Source organism: Archocentrus centrarchus, chromosome 12 (genome assembly GCF_007364275.1).
Source record: "Archocentrus centrarchus isolate MPI-CPG fArcCen1 chromosome 12, fArcCen1, whole genome shotgun sequence".
NCBI lineage: Eukaryota > Metazoa > Chordata > Actinopteri > Cichliformes > Cichlidae > Archocentrus > Archocentrus centrarchus.
The window spans coordinates 24,411,682-24,431,944 of record NC_044357.1 but is presented as its reverse complement, the minus strand read 5'-3'; the positions used below and the strand labels follow the sequence as shown (position 1 = coordinate 24,431,944).

Below are 20,263 nucleotides of genomic sequence, written 5' to 3'. Positions count from 1 at the left end.
GTGTTCAGTGCCAGGTTGTTCTCTGAACACCAGGCTGTCAACTTCAGGACCTCCTCTTGTAAGCTGCCTCATCTCCCTTTGAGATAAGACCGACCACTGTGGTGTCGTCAGCAAATTTGACAATGAGGTTGTTATTGTGGGCCGGACTGCAGTCATGGGTGTAGAGGCAGTACAGGAGGGGGTTCAGCACACAGCCCTGTGGGGAGCCAGTGCTCAGTGTGCGAGTGGAGGAGAGATGGGGGCCAAGTCTCACAGTCTGGGGCCGGTTGGTTAAGAAGTCCTTGATCCAGGAACATGTGAGAGGGGGGAGGCCCAGGGTGTGCAGTTTGGTGGTGAGAATGTCCGGGATGATTGTGTTGAACGCTGAGCTGTAATCCACAAAGAGCATGCGAGCGTAGCTCTGCTGCTGCTCCAAGTGGCTCAACACAGAGTGGAGAGCTACAGCGATGGCGTCCTCTGTGGATCTGTTTGCACGATATGCAAACTGATGGGTGTCGAAAGTGGGGGGCAGATGGTCTTTGATGTGCTGGAGAACCAGCCTCTCAAAGCACTTCATGATTACCGGTGTGAGGGCCACAGGGCGATAATCATTTAGGCTGGTGACAGATGACCTTTTGGGCACGGGGATGATTGTGGCTGTTTTTAGGCAGGGGGGGATGACTGCTTGGGCCAGGGAGAGGTTGAAAATCCTGGTGAGAATCAGGGTGAGCTGGTGGGCACTAGGGTTTAATCCCGGGATCCGGGATTCCCGGGAAATGCGATCAGAACCATTTCCCGTTTCCCGGGAAACGTTAGACGGGAAACCGGGAAAAAAGTCGCGCGCGTTGATTTGACTTTCAGAAAGAAAAGAAAGCTTCAGAATGTTAAATTTAAGGAAATATTGAGAGAAGGGTTCGTTTAATGCGAAAAGCATTACTCTTCATTTCAGGCACGTTCAGCCTCCGTTTAAGGCTTCAGCCTTCATCTCAAGCGTTTTAATAGAGGTATTACACAGTTGTACTTTTTTCCTCTTTAATTTGTTGAAATCGTAGGCAATGTGTTTACCCTAAGGTATTTTGTATTATATAATTTTATATTATTATATATTGTTATATTGCATTATATAGCCTATAAAATATGCCTGCCCTGAACAATAAAGAAATATCTGTTTAACTTCGAGTGTTTCTTTTCCTCGTTTGCAGCCGCTTACTAACAATCATGAATTAGGATACGGGCCTAATGTGTGAAGAAATTATCATGAAATAGATTGCTTTAACGGCTGTTCTGGACTACATCAAGTTCTGCACCGACACTGTAACTGTGGACAAGAATATCCGGGTTTTTCCAAATAGAAAGCCATGGATGAATGGAAAGGTGCAGAGCTTACTCAGAGAAAGGAACATCGCCTTCAGAGCTGGTGATGGGGCGCTTTACAGCGCTGCCAGAGCCAACCTGAAGAGGGGCATCAGGGAGGCCAAGGCTGTGTATAAGAGGAGGATTGAGGACTGTTTCCAGAGCCACGACTTCAGGCAGGTGTGGCAAGGGGTTCGGCATATTTTAAACTACAAACCCAGCCTGTTAGTTGATCAGCGTAACATCAATCTGGCAGAGGAGCTGAACAGCTTCTTTGCACGCTTTGAGGTACAGCAATCAGAGACAGCCATCCAACATCCCTCAGCAGGCAGCAGCAGCATCCTCAGGCTGCAAGAGCAAGAGGTGAGGCGTATGCTGGAAACTGTGAACCCCAGGAAAGCTGTGGGGCCCGATGGTGTCTCTGGACGGATACTGAAGGTCTGTGCGGCTCAGCTGGCTGGTATTTTTACCAGCATTTTTAACCAGTCCCTGAGCCAGGCTGCTGTCCCTTCCTGCCTGAAGTCCTCCATTATCGTCCCCATCCCCAAGAAGAACACTATCAGAGGTTTGAATGACTACAGGCCAGTAGCACTCACACCAATTGTTATGAAGTGCTTTGAAAAGCTTGTCCGGGCTCACGTCATCTCCAGTCTCTCCCCCAGACTAGACCCCCACCAGTTTGCCTACAGAGCCAACCGGTCCACAGAGGACGCCATTGCCACGGCCCTCCACTCTGCCTTCTCTCACCTGGAGCAGGGGGGGAACTACGCTCGGCTGCTCTTTGTGGACTTCAGCTCGGCGTTTAACACCATCCTTCCTGGCAGACTGGTGACTAAACTGTCAGATCTGGGGATACCACGCTCCACCTGTCTTTGGATCAAGGACTTCCTGACAGACCGTTCCCAGAGGGTAAGAGTAGGTCCCCACCTCTCTTCAGCCATCAGCCTCAGCACCGGCTCTCCACAGGGCTGTGTGCTGAGTCCCCTACTCTTCACCCTCTACACACATGACTGCACCTCCATACATGCCAGTAACTGCATCATTAAGTTTGCGGATGACACCACTGTGGTGGGGCTCATATCAGGCGGGGATGAGTCAGCATACCGGGACGAGGTGCAGCGGCTGTCAAGGTGGTGCAGTGAGAATAACTTGATCCTGAACACCACTAAGACAAAGGAGATGGTAGTAGACTTTAGGAGGACAACACATGTCATTCAACCTCTGTTCATCGAGGGGGATGAAGTGGAGCTGGTTTCAGATTTTAGGTTCCTGGGAGTACATCTGCAGGATGATTTGACCTGGAGTATCAATACGACCAGCATTTACAGGAAGGCCCAACAGAGACTGCATTTCCTGAGGGTTCTTAGGAGCAACTATCTGACCCAGAATCTGCTGGTGTCCTTCTACCATTGCTGTGTAGAGAGCATCCTGACCTACTGTCTGTGCGTGTGGTTCAACAGCTGCACAGCAGCAGACAGGAAAACACTCCAGCGAATCATCAACATGGCTCAAAAGATCATAGGCTGTCCCCTGCCCTCCCTCCAGGAACTGTTCAATGCCCGCTGCCAGAGGAGGGCACAGAACATCCTCCAGGACCCCTCACACCCTGGACACTCCTTGTTTCAGCTACTGCCATCAGGCAGACGTTTCAGGACAATGAAGGCCAGAACAAACAGACTGAGGAACAGCTTTTATGCCAGGGCTATCATTGAACTGAACTCTGTGTGGTTTGGACAGTGATGTGGGGTGGTAGTGCTGACTGTGTGCGTGCGTTGGTGTGTGTATTGGGGCTAGATTCATCTTAATTTACTATTGTGCACTGTATTTTAGTAATCATTTTTATCACTCATATTTTTATTATTTTATTATTTATTGTCTGAGGCACCTAAAAGGAATGCATTTTAAATTTCGTTGTGCAACTTCTGTGTACAATGACAATAAAGATTCTGATTCTTCTGATTCTGATTCTGATATTTCGCTTTTAAAATGGAGTTGAGTAAAATGTATATTTTTTAGGCTATAAGGATCGGCCAGTTTTTCAAAAGACGATTCACAGCGAACCTACTTTAACCCTCAGACACGGTGTTATAAATTTGCTGTTGCCAGAATGGCAATGACCAAGTCGTAGTGCATTACTCAAGGCCCTGTGTTATGCCATATTATAGTGTAGTACGGTAGTTAACTTTTCAATGACTATTACAGCGTTCCACTGGTGGAGATATAGCGCAACAGATGTCGCCACGACAGCGTGGCTGAGCCTTTATCAATGCTGTGGAGATGAACCGTATTGTTTTGCACCAGCAGTTGTAAAATCGCTTGTTATAATTCCATGTACAATGGAGGAATATTATTACTTACTTAATTACTTTAAGTAATTAAGTAAGTAATAATATTAAGTAAGTAATGCTGGTCCGCCATTACTTTGCGGACCAGCGCGGTGAGCGCACGCACATGCGCACGCACACAGTTGTCCGATGGCGCTCCCAGCTTAAACTCGGAGAGCGGAAAAAATGATTTCACATCAATCCACAAGGCTTAAAAAAAACCCCAAAAAAAACAAGTAAATGAAAGTCAGTTTATCGATAATTTCAGTTAGTTTTAGTTAGTTTTGTAAACTCACAATTCAGTTTTAATTAGTTATCGTTTTTTCCTTTTAATTATAGTTTTTATTTATTTCAGTTAATGACAATGTTTTTTCAATTTCAGTTTTCGTTATTTCGTTCGTTTTCGTTAACTATAATAACCCTGCCAACTGCGTGCCGTCAGCATTTGTTATTTTGACTCTTATAAATATATAATCCAGATAATCTTCACCGCTTGATGAAATAAAAAACTCAAGGGGCCCACTGTCTGTCACTGCCGACAGGGGAGGAATTTCAATAAATGTACATTTTTCAATTGACGTCTGTGTAAACGGAACTGTAAAAATATCCAACTCAGACTTCAAGCAATCAGCTGATTGTGTATGGATGAGAGACATGATTATCTAATCTTAGAATATGTCTTTCACCGGTCCTCTCCCTTTAAAAGCCAAATTTGAAGTGGTGCTTCTTCTTGTTTTGATGGCTTTTCTTCTTTTTTTGGAGGAGGAGCGTGTTTTGCGTTTCTTGGCCGGTTTGGTGTGACGTGTGTGTGAAGTGGGAGGGGATCCTGACGGTTTAGATGTGTAAACCAATAATCCATTTCCCTCTTGTTTTTCAGACCCCACACGTCTTGCTATGTTTGAAACCACATCTGATACGATCCCCGTGGCTGCAGATTTCAGATGAGGCTTGGCAATATTAAGTCCCTTTTTTAACAATGGGACGGCAAACCTGAATAGGGTGTGAAAGATTCCTCCTAATCCATTACCGTATTGTACACTAGTTCCTATGAAGCCGGGCATATCTCCACCTGCCTGGTTGATATAGTAGTTGAGATATTTGGTCTCGTCGCGAATGTATGGTGTGCGCAACATTTTTTATTTATTTATTTTTTTAAAATAATGTCTCGCCGTTCTGAAGTGTAATTTTAAAATTACTTTACCGTAGATAAGGGGAATGAACTGATTCTGGTCGTCTTTCAAAGATAATTCAATATCGTCTATAACAGATTTGCACACTGATGTGTAATGCGGTCTGTCAAATGTGAGAATGGGGATGGAGCTGTCTTCGTTGGCTACATTTATACATCTGAGGAGGGGTACATGGGAGTCGCCTACCAGCTGGTAATCTACAATATCGCTGTATATAAAAATATATTTTCCCCCGTGAATGTCAGCAGGATGAGGGGCAGATTTGAAAAACTTAGAGAGTGTATAAGCTTCTCCAGGATTAAACCCCAATATTTCAGCTAACCGTCCTTTAAACGTTAAAGTAACTCCTTCCTGTGCTACAACATGTATTCTATTTGTAATCATGTTGTGATAAATGGTAAAGTCCGAGGATTGTGTCAACTTATAGTATTCAGAATAAAATTCTTTTATTATTTGCGCTATTGAATCATAATAACCCACTGGAAGATGCACATAGACATTCGTTTTTCTTTTTGGGACATACACGACTACCATCGCATCAGATTTTGAAAAGGTGTTCCAGATTCTTGGGTATTGAAATTCGATAATACCAACTTCATACGGCTCATTCAGAATGATAGGTTTAGCCAGTTTAGTCCTGACACATGAAGCTGTCTCAGTGTTCATGTATAATAATTACTATTATTTAATAACCTTCCATTCTATACATTTACTTTAATACGTACTCTAAACTGCTGGACAAAGTTACTGAACATTTGTAAACTGATGTCAGATGTGACGATAACTGATGACTTGTGTTCAGTAAGTGTGTAACTTCCATTAAAGAGGCTGCAGTATGATGATGTGATATTTGAGTTCATACAGCAGCAGTGATGATGGAAAGTCATGAAACCTGATTTCTATGCAAAGATTGTTCAAAGATGGAAAAAGACAAAATCACCAATAATAAATTCTTTAGTTGAACTCTCATTATTTATTATTATTATTATTATTTATCATCATGATTTTTTAAATACTTTGTATTAATAGCTTTATATCATGAATGAAGCACTTTTAACTAAAAAAAGTAGTAGGAATGCTGGCAGTCATTGAACACAGCAGCTGATCAGACCTCTGAAACTGAATTAAAGTATCATAGAATATAACAGAGTATAAAGCCAGAACTGGTTTAAAGTTAAGCCATGTTTTCACTCATATTTGCACTATATAGACATCTATAGATAGTTCTGTGAGCTACATATTATCTAAAAGTATTTTTCCTTTGCATGATCTCTTATCTTTCCGGTCTATAGGAACACATTTTTTTCATCAGGTCAGTTGTGTCAGACTGAGTCTCTGGAGCTGTCAGATTGAAACAAACAAAAGAAAAAAAAGATACATTTTGATTAAAACTTGATTATTAAATAATAAATGTACAAACAGGATGTAAAAAATAAGCTAAAGATACATGCAGTAATTGTCAGTGCTCCCCCCTCAGCCTTGTGGCAGGAGAATCTTTAGGTGACGCAAATCTTATAATTAGAAAATTATAATAAATATAAGCCACAGAGAATACTGTTACTTTCTGTGCTTGGTTTATCAAACTGAAATTCCTAGGTGATGTAATTATTGCTGGATCTTTACCTTACTATATGAAGCACCTTAAGGTGACGGTCTAAAGTGACTTGGTGCTATATAAATAAAACTGAACTGAATTGAATGTCTTTGTCCAGTTATTGCATTAACAAGAGTTCCAGAAATCCTTGACCTCTGACCTTTAGGTCAAGGTTGCTGCGACTCAAACTTGTTGAAAGTTGACCTGCCAGATGGAGCTGTATAAAGAACAATGTGGACATCTGGTGGCAGCAGAGCTGGGACTACGAAACGAAACATGAGTCAGCACTGAGCAACCTTATACAATGGTAACAAATTCAGTGATGCTATTCTGGTTTTCCACTTTTCAGCATATTTGAAAGTAATTAAATGGTGAAATGACAGATTTTTCCAAAGATCATAGCGACCTGCAGCAGGTAAGAAATAACTGATGTCATCCATGTGGTGCTTCTCCTGACTGAAAAAACTGTTTTCAAGCTCTTGAAGCTGTCTGATAACTGACAACCTATACAAACATTTATTGAAAAGCTTCAATAACAATCTCATAACTATAAATGTGTCATCCACTTCACATGGATAACTCAGGCTCAAAGTGACCGTGTGGATAAAGTGGATCACTTACATGTGAAGCACATCTGAAGAGGAGCCTTCTGCTCGGCATCATTTAGTTTTAGCGTAATGTAAAGAATGGGTTTTGTGTTGGTTCACATTCCCAGTGGAATAAATGACATACCAAAGTCTCTGCTGCCATCTAGCTGTAAAAAGATATATTTTAGTTTAGTTATATTGTAAAAAGTTATCTTTATGGCACATTAGAAAAACATCATCTGAGCCAATAATTTCATTTGTCATGTGTAGATTCGCTGCTGCAGTTTTAGGCGTGTCACATAAAAGAGTTAAAGAAATACCCATCAACTCAAAAATGTTTCACTGTTAATTTTAATAATTTTGTTTTTCTAGGAAAACTAAAGCAGATTAAATTATTTTAAGGTGTTATTTCACATGCAGCTGAGCAGAATACAGTTTCCTCCTCCACCCGTTTTTGTTTCTAATGCAAACAGTGGGGTGCAAGAAATCTCTGTTCAGTGATCTAATAATTTTTAATAATATTTAATAACAGCAAACCACTAACGTTGTGTTTCTCATTCGGGTCCCCAGTCAGTGTACCGACAGGATAACAGACTTCAAAAGAGTCAAATGATCACCAGCTGTTACTTTAAATTCATCAGACAAGTTATGCTTTTATATGCACATGTAAAGTGTCGTACTGATACACAGGAGCGGCCCTGAAACACTGTTCACGGTCTGTGGAGTCATCAGTAACGGCCGGCAGGTTCCCAGACTCCTAATTTACATCACATCACTCAAACTGTAGATTTTCTTTTTTCCATTGTTACTTTTTATTGATTTTGTCTTCCAGTAAAAGTTTGTCTTTATGAAAACTTGCTGCACTGAGCTCTGCTAATGTTTCCTGTTAGCGTTTATCTGCAGCTGGATGGAAACCAAAGCGACTTTGATTTTTGAATATAAAACAGTGATGTCAATCTGTTGTTGTCCTCTTGTACTGTCAGTGTTTATTGTTTTCATAGTAATAAAGATAAACAGGAAAAGAAGGGGTAACTGTTCCCACTGAGTTTAATGAACTCACAGGGCAGTCAGATAATTTATCTAATATAATAATATCATTTGATGACATAGCATTATTGCATTATTGCATAATGCTGACATTATTACCATCTCGTTATCATAATATCAGGTTACATTTTTCTTTTTTTAACAGCAGTGAAGACAAGAACTGATGTTCTGTATGAGAGCATGAAACCGTTTTTATATCCATTTTGGTTTCATTTTAATCTGAGACACAAAACTCCACCTGTAGCTTTAATGCTGGGATTTCTCTGTAATTACTGTATCGATTTTACTTTAGAATATATAACACCTTGATGCGACTGTTTGTTGTGATTTGGTGCTATATAAATAAAACTGAATTGACTTATATAAAGGGCCAGTTCACCAAATACACCTTTAAAAGCTGATAATTATTTTAATTGAAGGCTGTGGAGTTACAGGAGCACAGCAGCAGCAGGGTGGGTGTCCTGGAGGACTTTTAGCAGTTAATAGCAGGATCATTAATGCTATAGTCACACTGGGGAAATGGTTGGAGACCATGGCTGAAACAAAATCAACTTACAGTCTCCTTACCTATCTATAATCTAATTGTGGAGCTGATCAGTGGGCTTCAAAAATCAGTTCACAGGTGTCTGTGTAACTGAGCCGAAGCAGCGATGTGTCAGTTAAAAGTCTAGCGGCTGCATTTGGAATTGGAGAAACTTATGAGTTTAATGATTTACTGTCTGACATGTCTCACAGATTTATTTAGAGTAATTCTGTCTCGAGGTCAGCAATCACACTGCACGTGTACTGTGCCCAAGTCCACCTGAACCACACCCAGAAACACGTCCTTTAGAAGGTCGGGCAGTGCTCACTAAACTGTGAGCAGCTGTTTCACCAGCCTGATGAACTGGGCTTTCACACAGCTCAGGTATATATGAGCTGTGTGAGGACACCAATGATGGGGTGTCCCAAAGCATCATATGAAAACAGGAAGTGGATTGGTTAAAAACCGTTCAATTAAAGCAGAGAAGAAATAGCAGAATATTTTTTTTTTATGTGAAATAAAACAAAAATCAATCCATCTCACTTACAGTGTAATCTCTCTGATAAATGAAACAGATGATCATTTTCTGATGCTACGAATGCTAAACTGAAGTGTTTGGATGTCAACAGTTATGATGACTCGAGAAAGAAACAACAATTTTTATAAAAGCCTTTTTATTAAATATCAGATTTTTATTTCATATTCCTGAAATAATGACATGCGATGTTTTGTGTATTTACAGATGAGTATGATGTAAACAAATGTATCTCATAACAATAACAGCACATCATCTGTCACTGTTTGCTTCATTCTTCTTCTCCTTAAACACATTCAAACTTTAAAAGTGATTTTAAAGTTAAAATGGGAACCAAGAGTTCAACAGTATGTGAATTAATTTACAACAACACACCTTTAAGTGATTCATACCTTCATCATATATTCCACAACATCTATCAATGATAACATTAGATTCTGAATACGTTGTGACTGAAAGGATTAAAAATTGATTACCATCATATGCAGTTGATCACCTTAGATCAAACTGTGGGGCACGCCCCACTGGTGGGACACAGGGTCCTGACAGGACCTGGGAGAAAAGTCATGTGGAACAAAGGTTGAACATTGGATTAATTCTCATGGCGGAAGAAGGAAACTTCAGCATGGAGCGACTAACAAATTTCTCCACTGTCTTTTGTGTACTTAGAGCCGTTGTGCCGCTTCGCCACCAATCCACACCCCCCTGCCAGGACCTCGCTTCATGTGGGGTGTGAAAAGTTCTCATCCTGGAGAAGTGGGGCCTGATGGAAGAAGTGTGAGAACCTCTGGATTAAATAATGGTCCTGGGTTCAGCCTAGTCCTCTGAATAAGCCAGCCTTTGCTGAAACTGGATGGCTCTCTGCCGCAGCTCTTCCATGAAGGAACGGTGGCTCAGCAGCTTTTCTGCTGTCTTTTCAGGCTGCAGAATCTTCTCCGCCTTCTCGAACATTTCATCGGTGTAGTGGGAGCTTCCATTTGCTGCCACCATCTCATCAATCTTCTTGATCAGCTGAACCACTTGAGCTCTGTTCTTATCTTTGTTGTTAAAGACATGATGCCTTTTACCGCACCTGGTCAGCAGCTCTTGGAGTTTCTTATTGCTATCTTCCAAATACTCTTGCATGGTCATCTTCTTCAGTTTGTCACCATGAGTGAACAGGACGATCATGTAGTTTGATGCCTCAGGTCCAAAGAGTCTCTGCAGCGCTTCCACACAGTTTTCTTCTTCTTTGGTAAATCTGCCAATCTGAAGGACCAGCAGGAAGACGTGAGGGCCTGGAGAGCACATGTGGATGCATTTGGCGATCTCTTTCTTTATGATGTCTGCACTTTTAGACGTATCCAGAATGCCCGGAGTATCAACCACATGGATATTTCTTTTGCAATGGCGAACTCGTTCTGCTTGGCAGGTCTCTGTCACTGACTCTGAACTCACTTCAGACTTAAAAAAGTCTTTTCCCACAATATTGTTGCCAACTGCACTCTTCCCAACACCAGTTTTCCCAATCATCACAATCCTCAGAGGATCACCTGCAGAAGAACATTTTTGGTTACTCTTATTGTTTGGATGAATCTACAGTACCAGTCAAAAGTTTGGACACACTCCAAACACCCATGATTGGTATTCTAGTCTGAATGAAGCCTATTCATAAGTTAATTAATGCAGTATTTGTATCCACTGTGGCTGCATTCTCGAGCGTTTGGACCGCAGGTCTGTTCTTTACATCACTTCCTCTTTCACGTCGTTTCTTGCTCACCTGTGTGAGCCAATCAGCCTCTGTTTCCTGTGCTATAAATCTCAGCTCTTCTGTCATTCTGCCTTTCTGTACTACCCGCCTCCTTCCCATCGCCAACTCAACTCAGAGATTCTCATCCAAGCCTCCACTTCCTTCAGCTCCACCACCTCCAGTGTCTAGACTACCATTGTTGCTAAGTATCTTTCCCAAGTATAATCTCTGTGTTTCAGTAAATGAAGTTAAAATCTTTAAAACAATTTCTCCTTGTCAGTTATTTGTGTCCTTTCATTCTGATGAAAGTCTAAATTTAGTCTGAAGTAAATCAAAGCTCCAACTTCACCTTTTGGTATCGACTGGCTGCTGCCCATCTCTGATCTGCTCGTGACTTCATGGAGAATGAACTGAAACAGCACCTCACTGTTTTAATGTTAGAGTGAATACTCCGCCCACAGGGTGGAGCTAATCTCTCAGTCTATATCAGCCTGACTCTGACCTGTTTCAAAGGTAGTTCAAGATTAAGCAGCACCAAGATGAGTTCTGCGCAGCCCCCACGTAAGTAACTGACATACAGCTGTGTTACTCTTAATTCTTTATTGACAGCAGATACAAATATGTGTGTGTGTGTGTGTGTGTGTGTGTGTGTGTGTGTGTGTGTGTGTGTGTGTGTGTGTGTGTGTGTGTGTGTGTGTGTGTGTGTGTGTGTGTGTGTGTGTGTGTATCTAGTGTTGAAACTGCTGGTGTTTAGTTGCCATTAAAGTGAAGGTGAAGTTGGGAGTGTTGGGTGTGGTCTGTGAGTAATAAGTAGAGGGAGAGACAGACACAGAGTCCAAGAGGCCGCAAATACTCTTTGCACTCCTTTCATAATCTGTTTAATTTGTCTCTTTCTTGTAAATGTATCATATATATCCAAATTATTTTACCTTTTTTCACAGTAGTCTCCAACAGTACTGTAAGACTGTCTCAGTTTGTATTATTGTGCACTTTGAGAGTTCTTTAGTCTGTACATGTACATGAAAAATATGCAATAAGAGGGTTTTAAAAATCAGGGCACAACACTGTTAACTACAGTAGATTCACAAGAGGAACTCAGGAAGAACATTTTCCTGGAAAACTAAGTTATTTTGTTCCTGCAGAATATCCTGGAAAGGTGACCATCGCTCTGTTTGGAAAGAACCCCGACTTAGTAAGATGGACTGGAAGTGCGATCATTGGAGGTTTCAATGCTTCAGTCACAGAAATAGGAAACTTGCTCAAGAGCGAGAACCAGTTTTACAGAATCATCAGCACCTCTGATTTCTTTGATTTAGACTGTAATCACACAGACCAGCTGATTATTGATTTCATGGCTCTTTGTGATCCTGGGCCTCGTCTGTTCATACTGGCGATAGATTCAAAAAACACACAAGTGGAAAAAGTTGTGGCTCAAATCTCTCACCTTCAAGATGAATTTGGGGAAAATGTCACAAAAAATATTGTAATTGTGTTAGAAAACTGCGAGAGCTACAATTTACGAAGCCGCATCGAGGAAATGTACAATATCCAGATGGTAGTTGTGAGTGAAAACCTCGCTGTGCAGTGTAAAGAGTGGTGTTCATACCGGCGGTCATTCCAGTTTCACTACAACAACTACCCCTATCACATCGTGAGAAGAAGGAAGGATTACTTCATGCGCACCAGGTAAAAACGTACTCTGTGTCCTGTTTTATTAGCAGCATGTGTTCATGTGTTTTCTCTCATAACGTCTCAGACATGGAAGATGTACAAAAAACATTTTCATTTCACTGAAACGCCAAAATGTTCAAATATCCATCATCATCCGTGTTGGTGTATCCCAGCTGCCCAACTTAATGTTTACACAGAGAGCAACTCGGTAAAATTCATCAGTGAAACTTTTGTTTTGTTTTATTAATAAATACACTTTTTTTTAAAGCATTTAGTATCAACTTTATGCAGTACTGAGTGTAACTTTTCTCTACTTTATGTTCTTTTGTGTTATAATTAGTTAATTAGCATAATTAGTAATTCAACATTTTTTTCCAAATGTGTTTCACATCAGGCCAAAGCAGAGTTATCCAGGTGAGCCGCAGCAGCGCAGCAGCAGCAGCAGGTGTGCTCCTGAAAGGTCGACACACAACAGCTACAGGTAACCCAAAAGTAGTGTCCACATTTCCTCATATCAGTAAATTTGAATTTGTGCAGCATTTGAGTACTTGTGCAACACTAATGGAGCTTCATGGTCTTCTCTGTTGATATTTAATGATCATAATCACTGTTTCAGGCCTGCTGAGATGTCTCCTAGGACCACAGGTGAGTTTCTCAAACCCACATATACTGAGGAAAAACGAAAATGTTTAAATCTGAGAATATTAACCAAATGTGCTTAATAACAGGAAAAATGAAGCTCAGAAGTTCAGTTCATGGCAAGACCAAAATTACTGTGACCATGTGCAGCACCTGGTAGCGGTCAATTTGTTTGTTATAATGCAGTTATTAATTTTAATGAAGCTGTGAAAATTGAAAATATGTTGCCATTCTCACACAAAAAAAATAAATCCACCTTAAACAGAAATTCACATTAGTTACATTCAGACAGAGCCTCACAGATCTCCTCCACGGAAACTCCTCCACATGTAGTGATGTAGTTGCTGCAGGAGTTATGCATGAATGTTATACATCAGCATAACAACAGCCAGTTGGCGACCAGCTGAGATGTGTCTCTTACTGCAAAGAGACACATCACAGACAAGTTGTGCTCATATCAGACTGATGCTGACTCTGTATTCATAAATTAGCAGAGTGCAAACATTTGGACGATATTGTTGTAAAATGACAGCAGTGTAATATTCACCTTTCCTCAGGTCAGAGCCACCACAGCTTTCAGCAGACTGCCCCACCTGTGGAACGAGCTCCTGCACAGGACCATGGTATGCTTCAGAAAACCGAAAAACATGTAATTTTGAAGGAAAGGAAGTGAGAACATTTAGATAATAATTGCAGTACTGAGATACTGGAGATTGATATTGAAGATTTTTTCACCCAGATCAGCTGTTGGTAGCTGTTGATAAAATAACTGAATATCTTCCAGGTGCCTCTGGATCAAGGAACCGTCTATTTAACATGGTTCTCCTGGGAAATAGCGGGACAGGAAAGAGTGCATCTGCAAACACCATCCTGGCTGCTGGGAAGCTCACCAGTGGTTCAGGCCAACATTTTCCGTCTTATCCGAGCTCCACTCCAGTCACCACCAAGTGTGAGGAGAAAATAGTGGATATTTTTGGGACAAAGGTCAGAGTGGTCGACACGCCGGACTTCTTTTATGAAGAGCGTGTCGACCGGGCTCAAGTAGAGGAGTGTAAGAATTATTGTCAGGAAGGGCAGTGTGTGGTGTTGCTTGTGATACAGCTGGGCAGGTTCACAGATGGGGAGAGAGGAATATTAGAGAAGCTGGAGAAACATCTTGGCTGGAGGATCAGAGACAACACCATCATCCTGTTTACCCACGGGGAGGATTTGAAAGGCAGTGTAGATAAATTCATCAGTGATCGGAATCACCTCAAGCACATCATGGAGGCCTGTGGCCACCGTTACCACGTATTCAAGAACAGCTCCAAAGACTCTAAACAACTCAAGGCACTCCTCAAGAAATTTTCAGATATGTTTCCAGAGTTCCCAACAATAGGAGCACCAGGAATGTCTTGTTTAAGTTTCAGATAATTCACATGGATGCCTCAATAACAGACTGCTTTATATTAAAAAATATATTAAAAAAAAAAAAAGTTTTCCAGTCTTCACAGAAAAACATCACATGCACAGAGAAATTTGTCTTTGGCTGATTCATATTGAATGATTTCAAATAATCAACCAGTTTGTGTATAATGGCAAGTATGACTGCTCTGGAAACTTCCTGTTCTTGTATACTAGGTGATATTTTGTGGTTGAATAAGAAAATATGCAACACTTGTCTCCACTAATCATAAAATCCCTGTTTCCACTTCCTGTCCTGCTGGATCTCAATGGCTCGATGTTGTTGGGAAATGTAGTTTTTCGGTGAGTTTCATGCAGCAATAATGAAGATGAGGAAACTAATGGAGGCTGTTTGACCACTTTTTCTGAATTTCATGTCTCTACAAAGCAAAGCATTAGATGAGTGTACAAGAGAGCAAATAATAATGATTAATAATAATAAATTCATATTGAGTTTGTTTATTTAAACTGCCCTGTTGGTCAGTGCACTGTGACTTTTTAATTAGCTCATGAACCAATGTGTAATCCAACCTTCATTTAAGAAACTGAGATTCCCGTTGTAGGAATGCTGGCAGGAAAACTGCATTTATACTAAATGCACAAAACACAACTTTAGGATGGATCCATGTGGTGTCAAAAACACTGGAGCCTGTAGGGAAGTATTTTATCTTCCAGTCTGTATGAATTTTAATTTATTCCATATAAAGTTGGGTCCCTGATTTTTTTTTTTTTAGCTTTGTCTCCATGTACCACCACAGATTTTACATCAAACAGAGGATATGAGATTGAATTACGTACCTTCAGCACTGACTCAGGTGGTTTTACAACAATACTGAATTATCTGTTTAGTTTATAATGAGCAGGGCTGCTTTAGGCTTTCACACCCAGGGAGCCTAAAGCTGATCTGCTCAGACTGTATCACTGAATAAAGTTTAAATTTACCACCAGTGTCTCCATTATAGTGTTGTGATAGTTAAAAACATAAACAGTCACAACAATATGACTGTCACACAGTACACAGCATCAAATGCAGCCACCGCTCAGCAACAGAGAATACTCACCTGAACTTCAGTGCAGCTTTATAAGCAGTCACAGTCACCAAGAATACTTGTCTCATGATTGATGCCTCAGCTTTATCATAGCTGACCCCCCCAAACCAAAGCCACAGAGATTTTTTATATAATTAACAAAAGTTACCAAATCTTTACTATAAAACTAATTTTAATCTAACATCATATTCAGGTTATTGTTACTGTTAATTTCACACAGAAACTGCTGCTTTTGATTTTGTCCTCTAAATAAATGTTTCTTCTTTGTGGAAACTTTCCTGTTTTTATCTTATCTTTTTATCCTTTTGTAATTTTTATAGCTCAGTTTTTATGTCCTGCAAGAAAAGCTAAAAGCTAAACTTTTATTACACATCCTGTATGCAGACGCCCAACTCCACACAGCTCAGCAGTTTCAGTCGTTATTGAGATTATGATGGAGTCATCCTCGTGTTTTATAAAAATGTGCCACTGTTACTCGATTTGGATGAAACTGAGAATTTAGTCCTGTTAATGTTTCCTGTTGTTTCCAGCCTGCTGGTCAGTGTCGACCTTTCTGTAATAAAGTAATAAGGATAAGTGAGATAGTGATAATACCTTAGTTTGCAGTAATTTTCTCTCTCATGGAGTAATAAGATGGCAGTCAGGTATTTTGTGACACGGTAATGCCTTCATAATTTAAACATAATCACTAATGTGCTCTATGAGAACATAAAACAACTGATAAAAGTTATTTTTTTATTCAGAAATCAAAGAGTCAGGTTTCCAAACAGCTGAGGCAGAATCTGGATTTACTTTTCGATCAGACACAAAAGTTACTGCTTTATTTATAAAACAGTAACGTTATATTTGCATTAAAATATAAAGTTTAAACTACTGTTTTATTTTGAAAATCAGTCTTGGGAAATGTCTGATTCTCTAATAATGAAGCGTCTTTACAGTTTACAGTATCTTGAGGTAAGTACTGCTGCAATTTGACACTACAGATAAAACTGAATTAAATTGAATTTTTTTTCTAAATAAGTCTTTATTTTCCTTTTGACACTTAAATAACAGATGTGGGTTATTTTTGGTTTATGTCTTTCATAGTTCTGCTGTAAGTAGAAACAGCTTCAGATCTAATTTCTTTTATAGATAATTTTTTCACAATGCTCTGACTTCTTCCTGAAATCATGAAATGATGCATGTTTAAATACTTCTGTCAGTCACTGAATTTTGGCCAAATCATGATCGTAATTTTACACAACAAAAAAGGCAAAATAATTTTTTTATTCATTTTGAAAATTGTTTTATTAAATTATAGCATTCCTCAAAAATACTGAAGAACATCACGAAAATTAATCTGATGTAGTTTCATACCACACATACAGACTTTAAATATAATATATATATATATATATATATATATATATATATATATATATATATATATATATATATATATATATATATATATATATATATATTCATTTTTCTCATACAACACTGTTATACACAGAATGACAGCTCATCACCTAAAATCATATTCAGTTTTTTGGGGACATTACAGAACTAGGAGCTGAGGGTCGTTTATGTTAATGACTCATTGACTCAAACTCAGCATGATTCTAGTTTTCAGTCCAGCCGTCTGAATTAGATAATATTTGCTGGAACAGGATGACTTTCTGCCGCAGCTCCAGCATGAAGGCCTCGTTATAAAGCTCGTCTGCTGCGCGATTCTTCTGCGCCTTCTCAAACATGTCATCGGTGTAGTGCGATCCTCCGTTTGTTGACACCATGTTGTCGATCTTCCTGATCAGATGAGCCACCTGAGTTCTGTTTTTATCTTTGTTGTTAAAGACATGATACCTTTCACCACACCGGGCCAACAGCTCCCTGAGCTTCGGATGGCCGTCTTTCAAATAGTCATTGATGGTCATTTTGTCCTTCTTCAGTTTGTCACCATGAGTGAACAGGACGATCATGTGGTTTGTTGCCTCAGGTCCAAAGAGCTTCTCCAGGGCTTGCACAGAGTTGTTTTCTTCTTGGGTAAACCTGCCGATCTGAAGGACCAGCAGGAAGACGTGAGGGCCGGGTGTGGTCATGTGGATGCATTTTGCAATCTCTTTATTTATGATGTCTGCACTTTTAGACGTATCCAGAATGCCGGGAGTATCGACCACTTGGATCTTTCTTTTGCAATCTCTAATTCGTTCTATTTGGCAGGTCTCCGTCACCGACTCTGAACTCACTGCAGACTTAAAAACTTCTTCGCCAATAATGTTGTTGCCAACCGCGCTCTTCCCAACACCAGTTTTGCCAATCATCACAATCCTCAGTGGATCACCTGCAGAAAGAAAACATTTCTGTTGTACTTACTGATTGGATGAAAATATTTTAATCACATCTAATAGTATCAGATACAATCTTTGTCAGGTCATTTAGTTAGAAATCTAAATTTAATTGGACGTCTAATTTAAGCTTCAGCTTCACCTTCAGGGACTGACTCGTTGTTGCCCATCTCTGCTCTCTGCTCTGGAGAATGAAATGAAGCAGCATTCCTCTGTGTTCATGTGTCAGATTATTGCAGTCTGCCCACAGGGTGGATCTAACCTCTCAGGCCGTATCAGTGTGAGCTATCTGAAAGCTAGTTCAGAGGGGGAAACCTCACATTAAACAGGTCAGTTCTTCTGAGCCTCCACGTGACTGTTTTATAGTTTTATTACTTCTTGTCAAGGTTCATCACATTTATGAACCCCTGACAGCTTTAAAAATTCTATATCAGCAACCAACTGTGTTTATATGTACTTTTATATACAAGCAGATTAGATTTGACAGATACATTATGTGTGCTATCTTAAGCTGGATTTAATGTATTTTCTGTTTGATCAAAAAGCTAAGTGGCTGAATATTATCCACCCAAAATTTCTGATATCACTCATTGGTATGCCCTGGTTCCTCGACACCTTGGACCAGAATTGCACAACAGTGAGTGACCCTCAGAAATGGTCATAATACCCACCAAAATACCCCCCAACACCCTGAGGAAGGAGCAGGAGAGGTCAGCAGTGACCTGGGCTGTCTATGCTGCTCATTTCTTAGGGGTCAGTCAAAATTAGTATACCCCAGTGATCTTGGTGAGGCACAAACACAGATGGTTGTGCTGAATTAGATATGCCTTAGATGTGCTATTTCCATTTTTATGGTGTGAAGTGGTGTTCTATTTATAATTCATGACACAAATACATATAAACAGGTAATTAAAGTGAATCATGACATTAACTGGTTACTAAAAAAATCTGAAATATGATCAGATCACTATCCCCTCAATGACTGGGTGCTGCCCAGCCACTAACTTAGGATGATGGCCACACTTGCTTCACAAGCCCTAGCAAACATTATGGTGTGGGCCCTTGGGCTTTCTTAGGTCATCAGGTGGATACCCCCTTCAACTAAGCCACAACACTTCCAGAGGGCTTGATAGCCAACCCCAGGGTCCTGGGGCAGCTCCTCAGGCTCCACCAACACTACAAGATATTGCCTTGGCTTTTATGGCTCCTGGTTTGTTTATTTCTTCTGTTATTTGCCAGTTAGTTTGTCTCTGATTAGTTTTATTTAGTGCTTTTTCACTCTTTGTTTTCCTTTCTTTTCAGTTGCTGGAGGCTGTGGTGATGGCTTGGGTGGTCCTTGTCCCCATTTCTGCATGTTTGCTGTTTCCCTGGGATTTTGGTTCTTCACTCAAAGGTGTGGTCACGTGTCTGGGTGATGTAGATTTCTTGGATTTCGTCCTCCCTTGCACTGGTCCCTGCCCCCCATAGGGCCCCAGCCACTGATTAAGATTTTCTGTTTCTTAGCTTGTGTGTTTTTCATATTTTAATGCTCTTTTTCTTAAAATAAAAATTGTATTGTTTTTACATTGAACCTTGTCTCTTGCCTCATCCATGGGCCAACCTGTGTGTGCCTGTTAGTAAAGGAACTTAATTCCCTGGGTGAAATTCCCAAGGTGGCATTGCCTGGCACTTTGGTAGGATTTTGTTAATTATCCTCTGATTTGCAATTCAAGATTTTTCCAGTTCTTTTTGACTCATCACATCCTCCCCCTCGCTCCCCCTCGGTACTGCAGTCAGGTTCCACTTTTTAAAAGGCAGAGAGGAGTGTTCTTGTTTTTTCTTTTTATTTGTTTTTGTTGTTGTGTATTAATCTTGTATTGTTGTTGTTTTGTTTTTCTTTCAGACGTTCTCACTCTCGTTTGGTCATGCAGCTGTACTCTGTACCATTTCCCCAAACTCTCGCTGACAGTGGGGATGAGTTCTTCCCCACTTCTCAAGCAGAACTGGTCCTGGATGCATGCTTTTCATAACACAAAGCTCCTGGACTTCGATGGCTTGAATTCCATCCTGGCACCTGTAATGACCTTGTAGGTCATCCATGAATGCCTTAGCTGGAGTCTGCTGAACACCTTTTGCCAGAACTGCTCCCCTATTTGGCTTTTCCGCTGTCTTGACCAGGAGGTTCACTGCAGCTGAGAACAAAATTACAGAAATCATAACAATGCCTTTCTCCAACCACCTGCTAGTTGTAAAGTTGCCATAAGTAAATAGCATCCTGAAACCCTTAAAGTATT

At 40.4% G+C, this 20,263-nt stretch overlaps 2 protein-coding genes across 2 annotated transcripts; both read right to left on the bottom strand.

Moving 5' to 3' along the window:
* Positions 1 to 9,948: 9,948 nt before the first annotated feature.
* LOC115789644 (GTPase IMAP family member 9-like) lies at positions 9,949 to 11,238 on the bottom strand. The gene is made up of 2 exons (XM_030743147.1): positions 11,211 to 11,238; positions 9,949 to 10,664 (listed from the first exon to the last, which is right to left on the bottom strand). The coding sequence occupies exons 1-2, from the start codon at positions 11,236 to 11,238 to the stop codon at positions 9,949 to 9,951; spliced, it is 744 nt and encodes a 247-aa protein (XP_030599007.1).
* Positions 11,239 to 17,267: 6,029 nt separating this feature from the next.
* On the bottom strand, positions 17,268 to 18,160 carry LOC115789648 (GTPase IMAP family member 7-like). Its single transcript, XM_030743151.1, has 2 exons — positions 18,133 to 18,160; positions 17,268 to 17,986 (listed from the first exon to the last, which is right to left on the bottom strand). Exons 1-2 carry the CDS (start codon positions 18,158 to 18,160, stop codon positions 17,268 to 17,270), a joined length of 747 nt encoding a protein of 248 aa, XP_030599011.1.
* Positions 18,161 to 20,263: the final 2,103 nt, after the last annotated feature.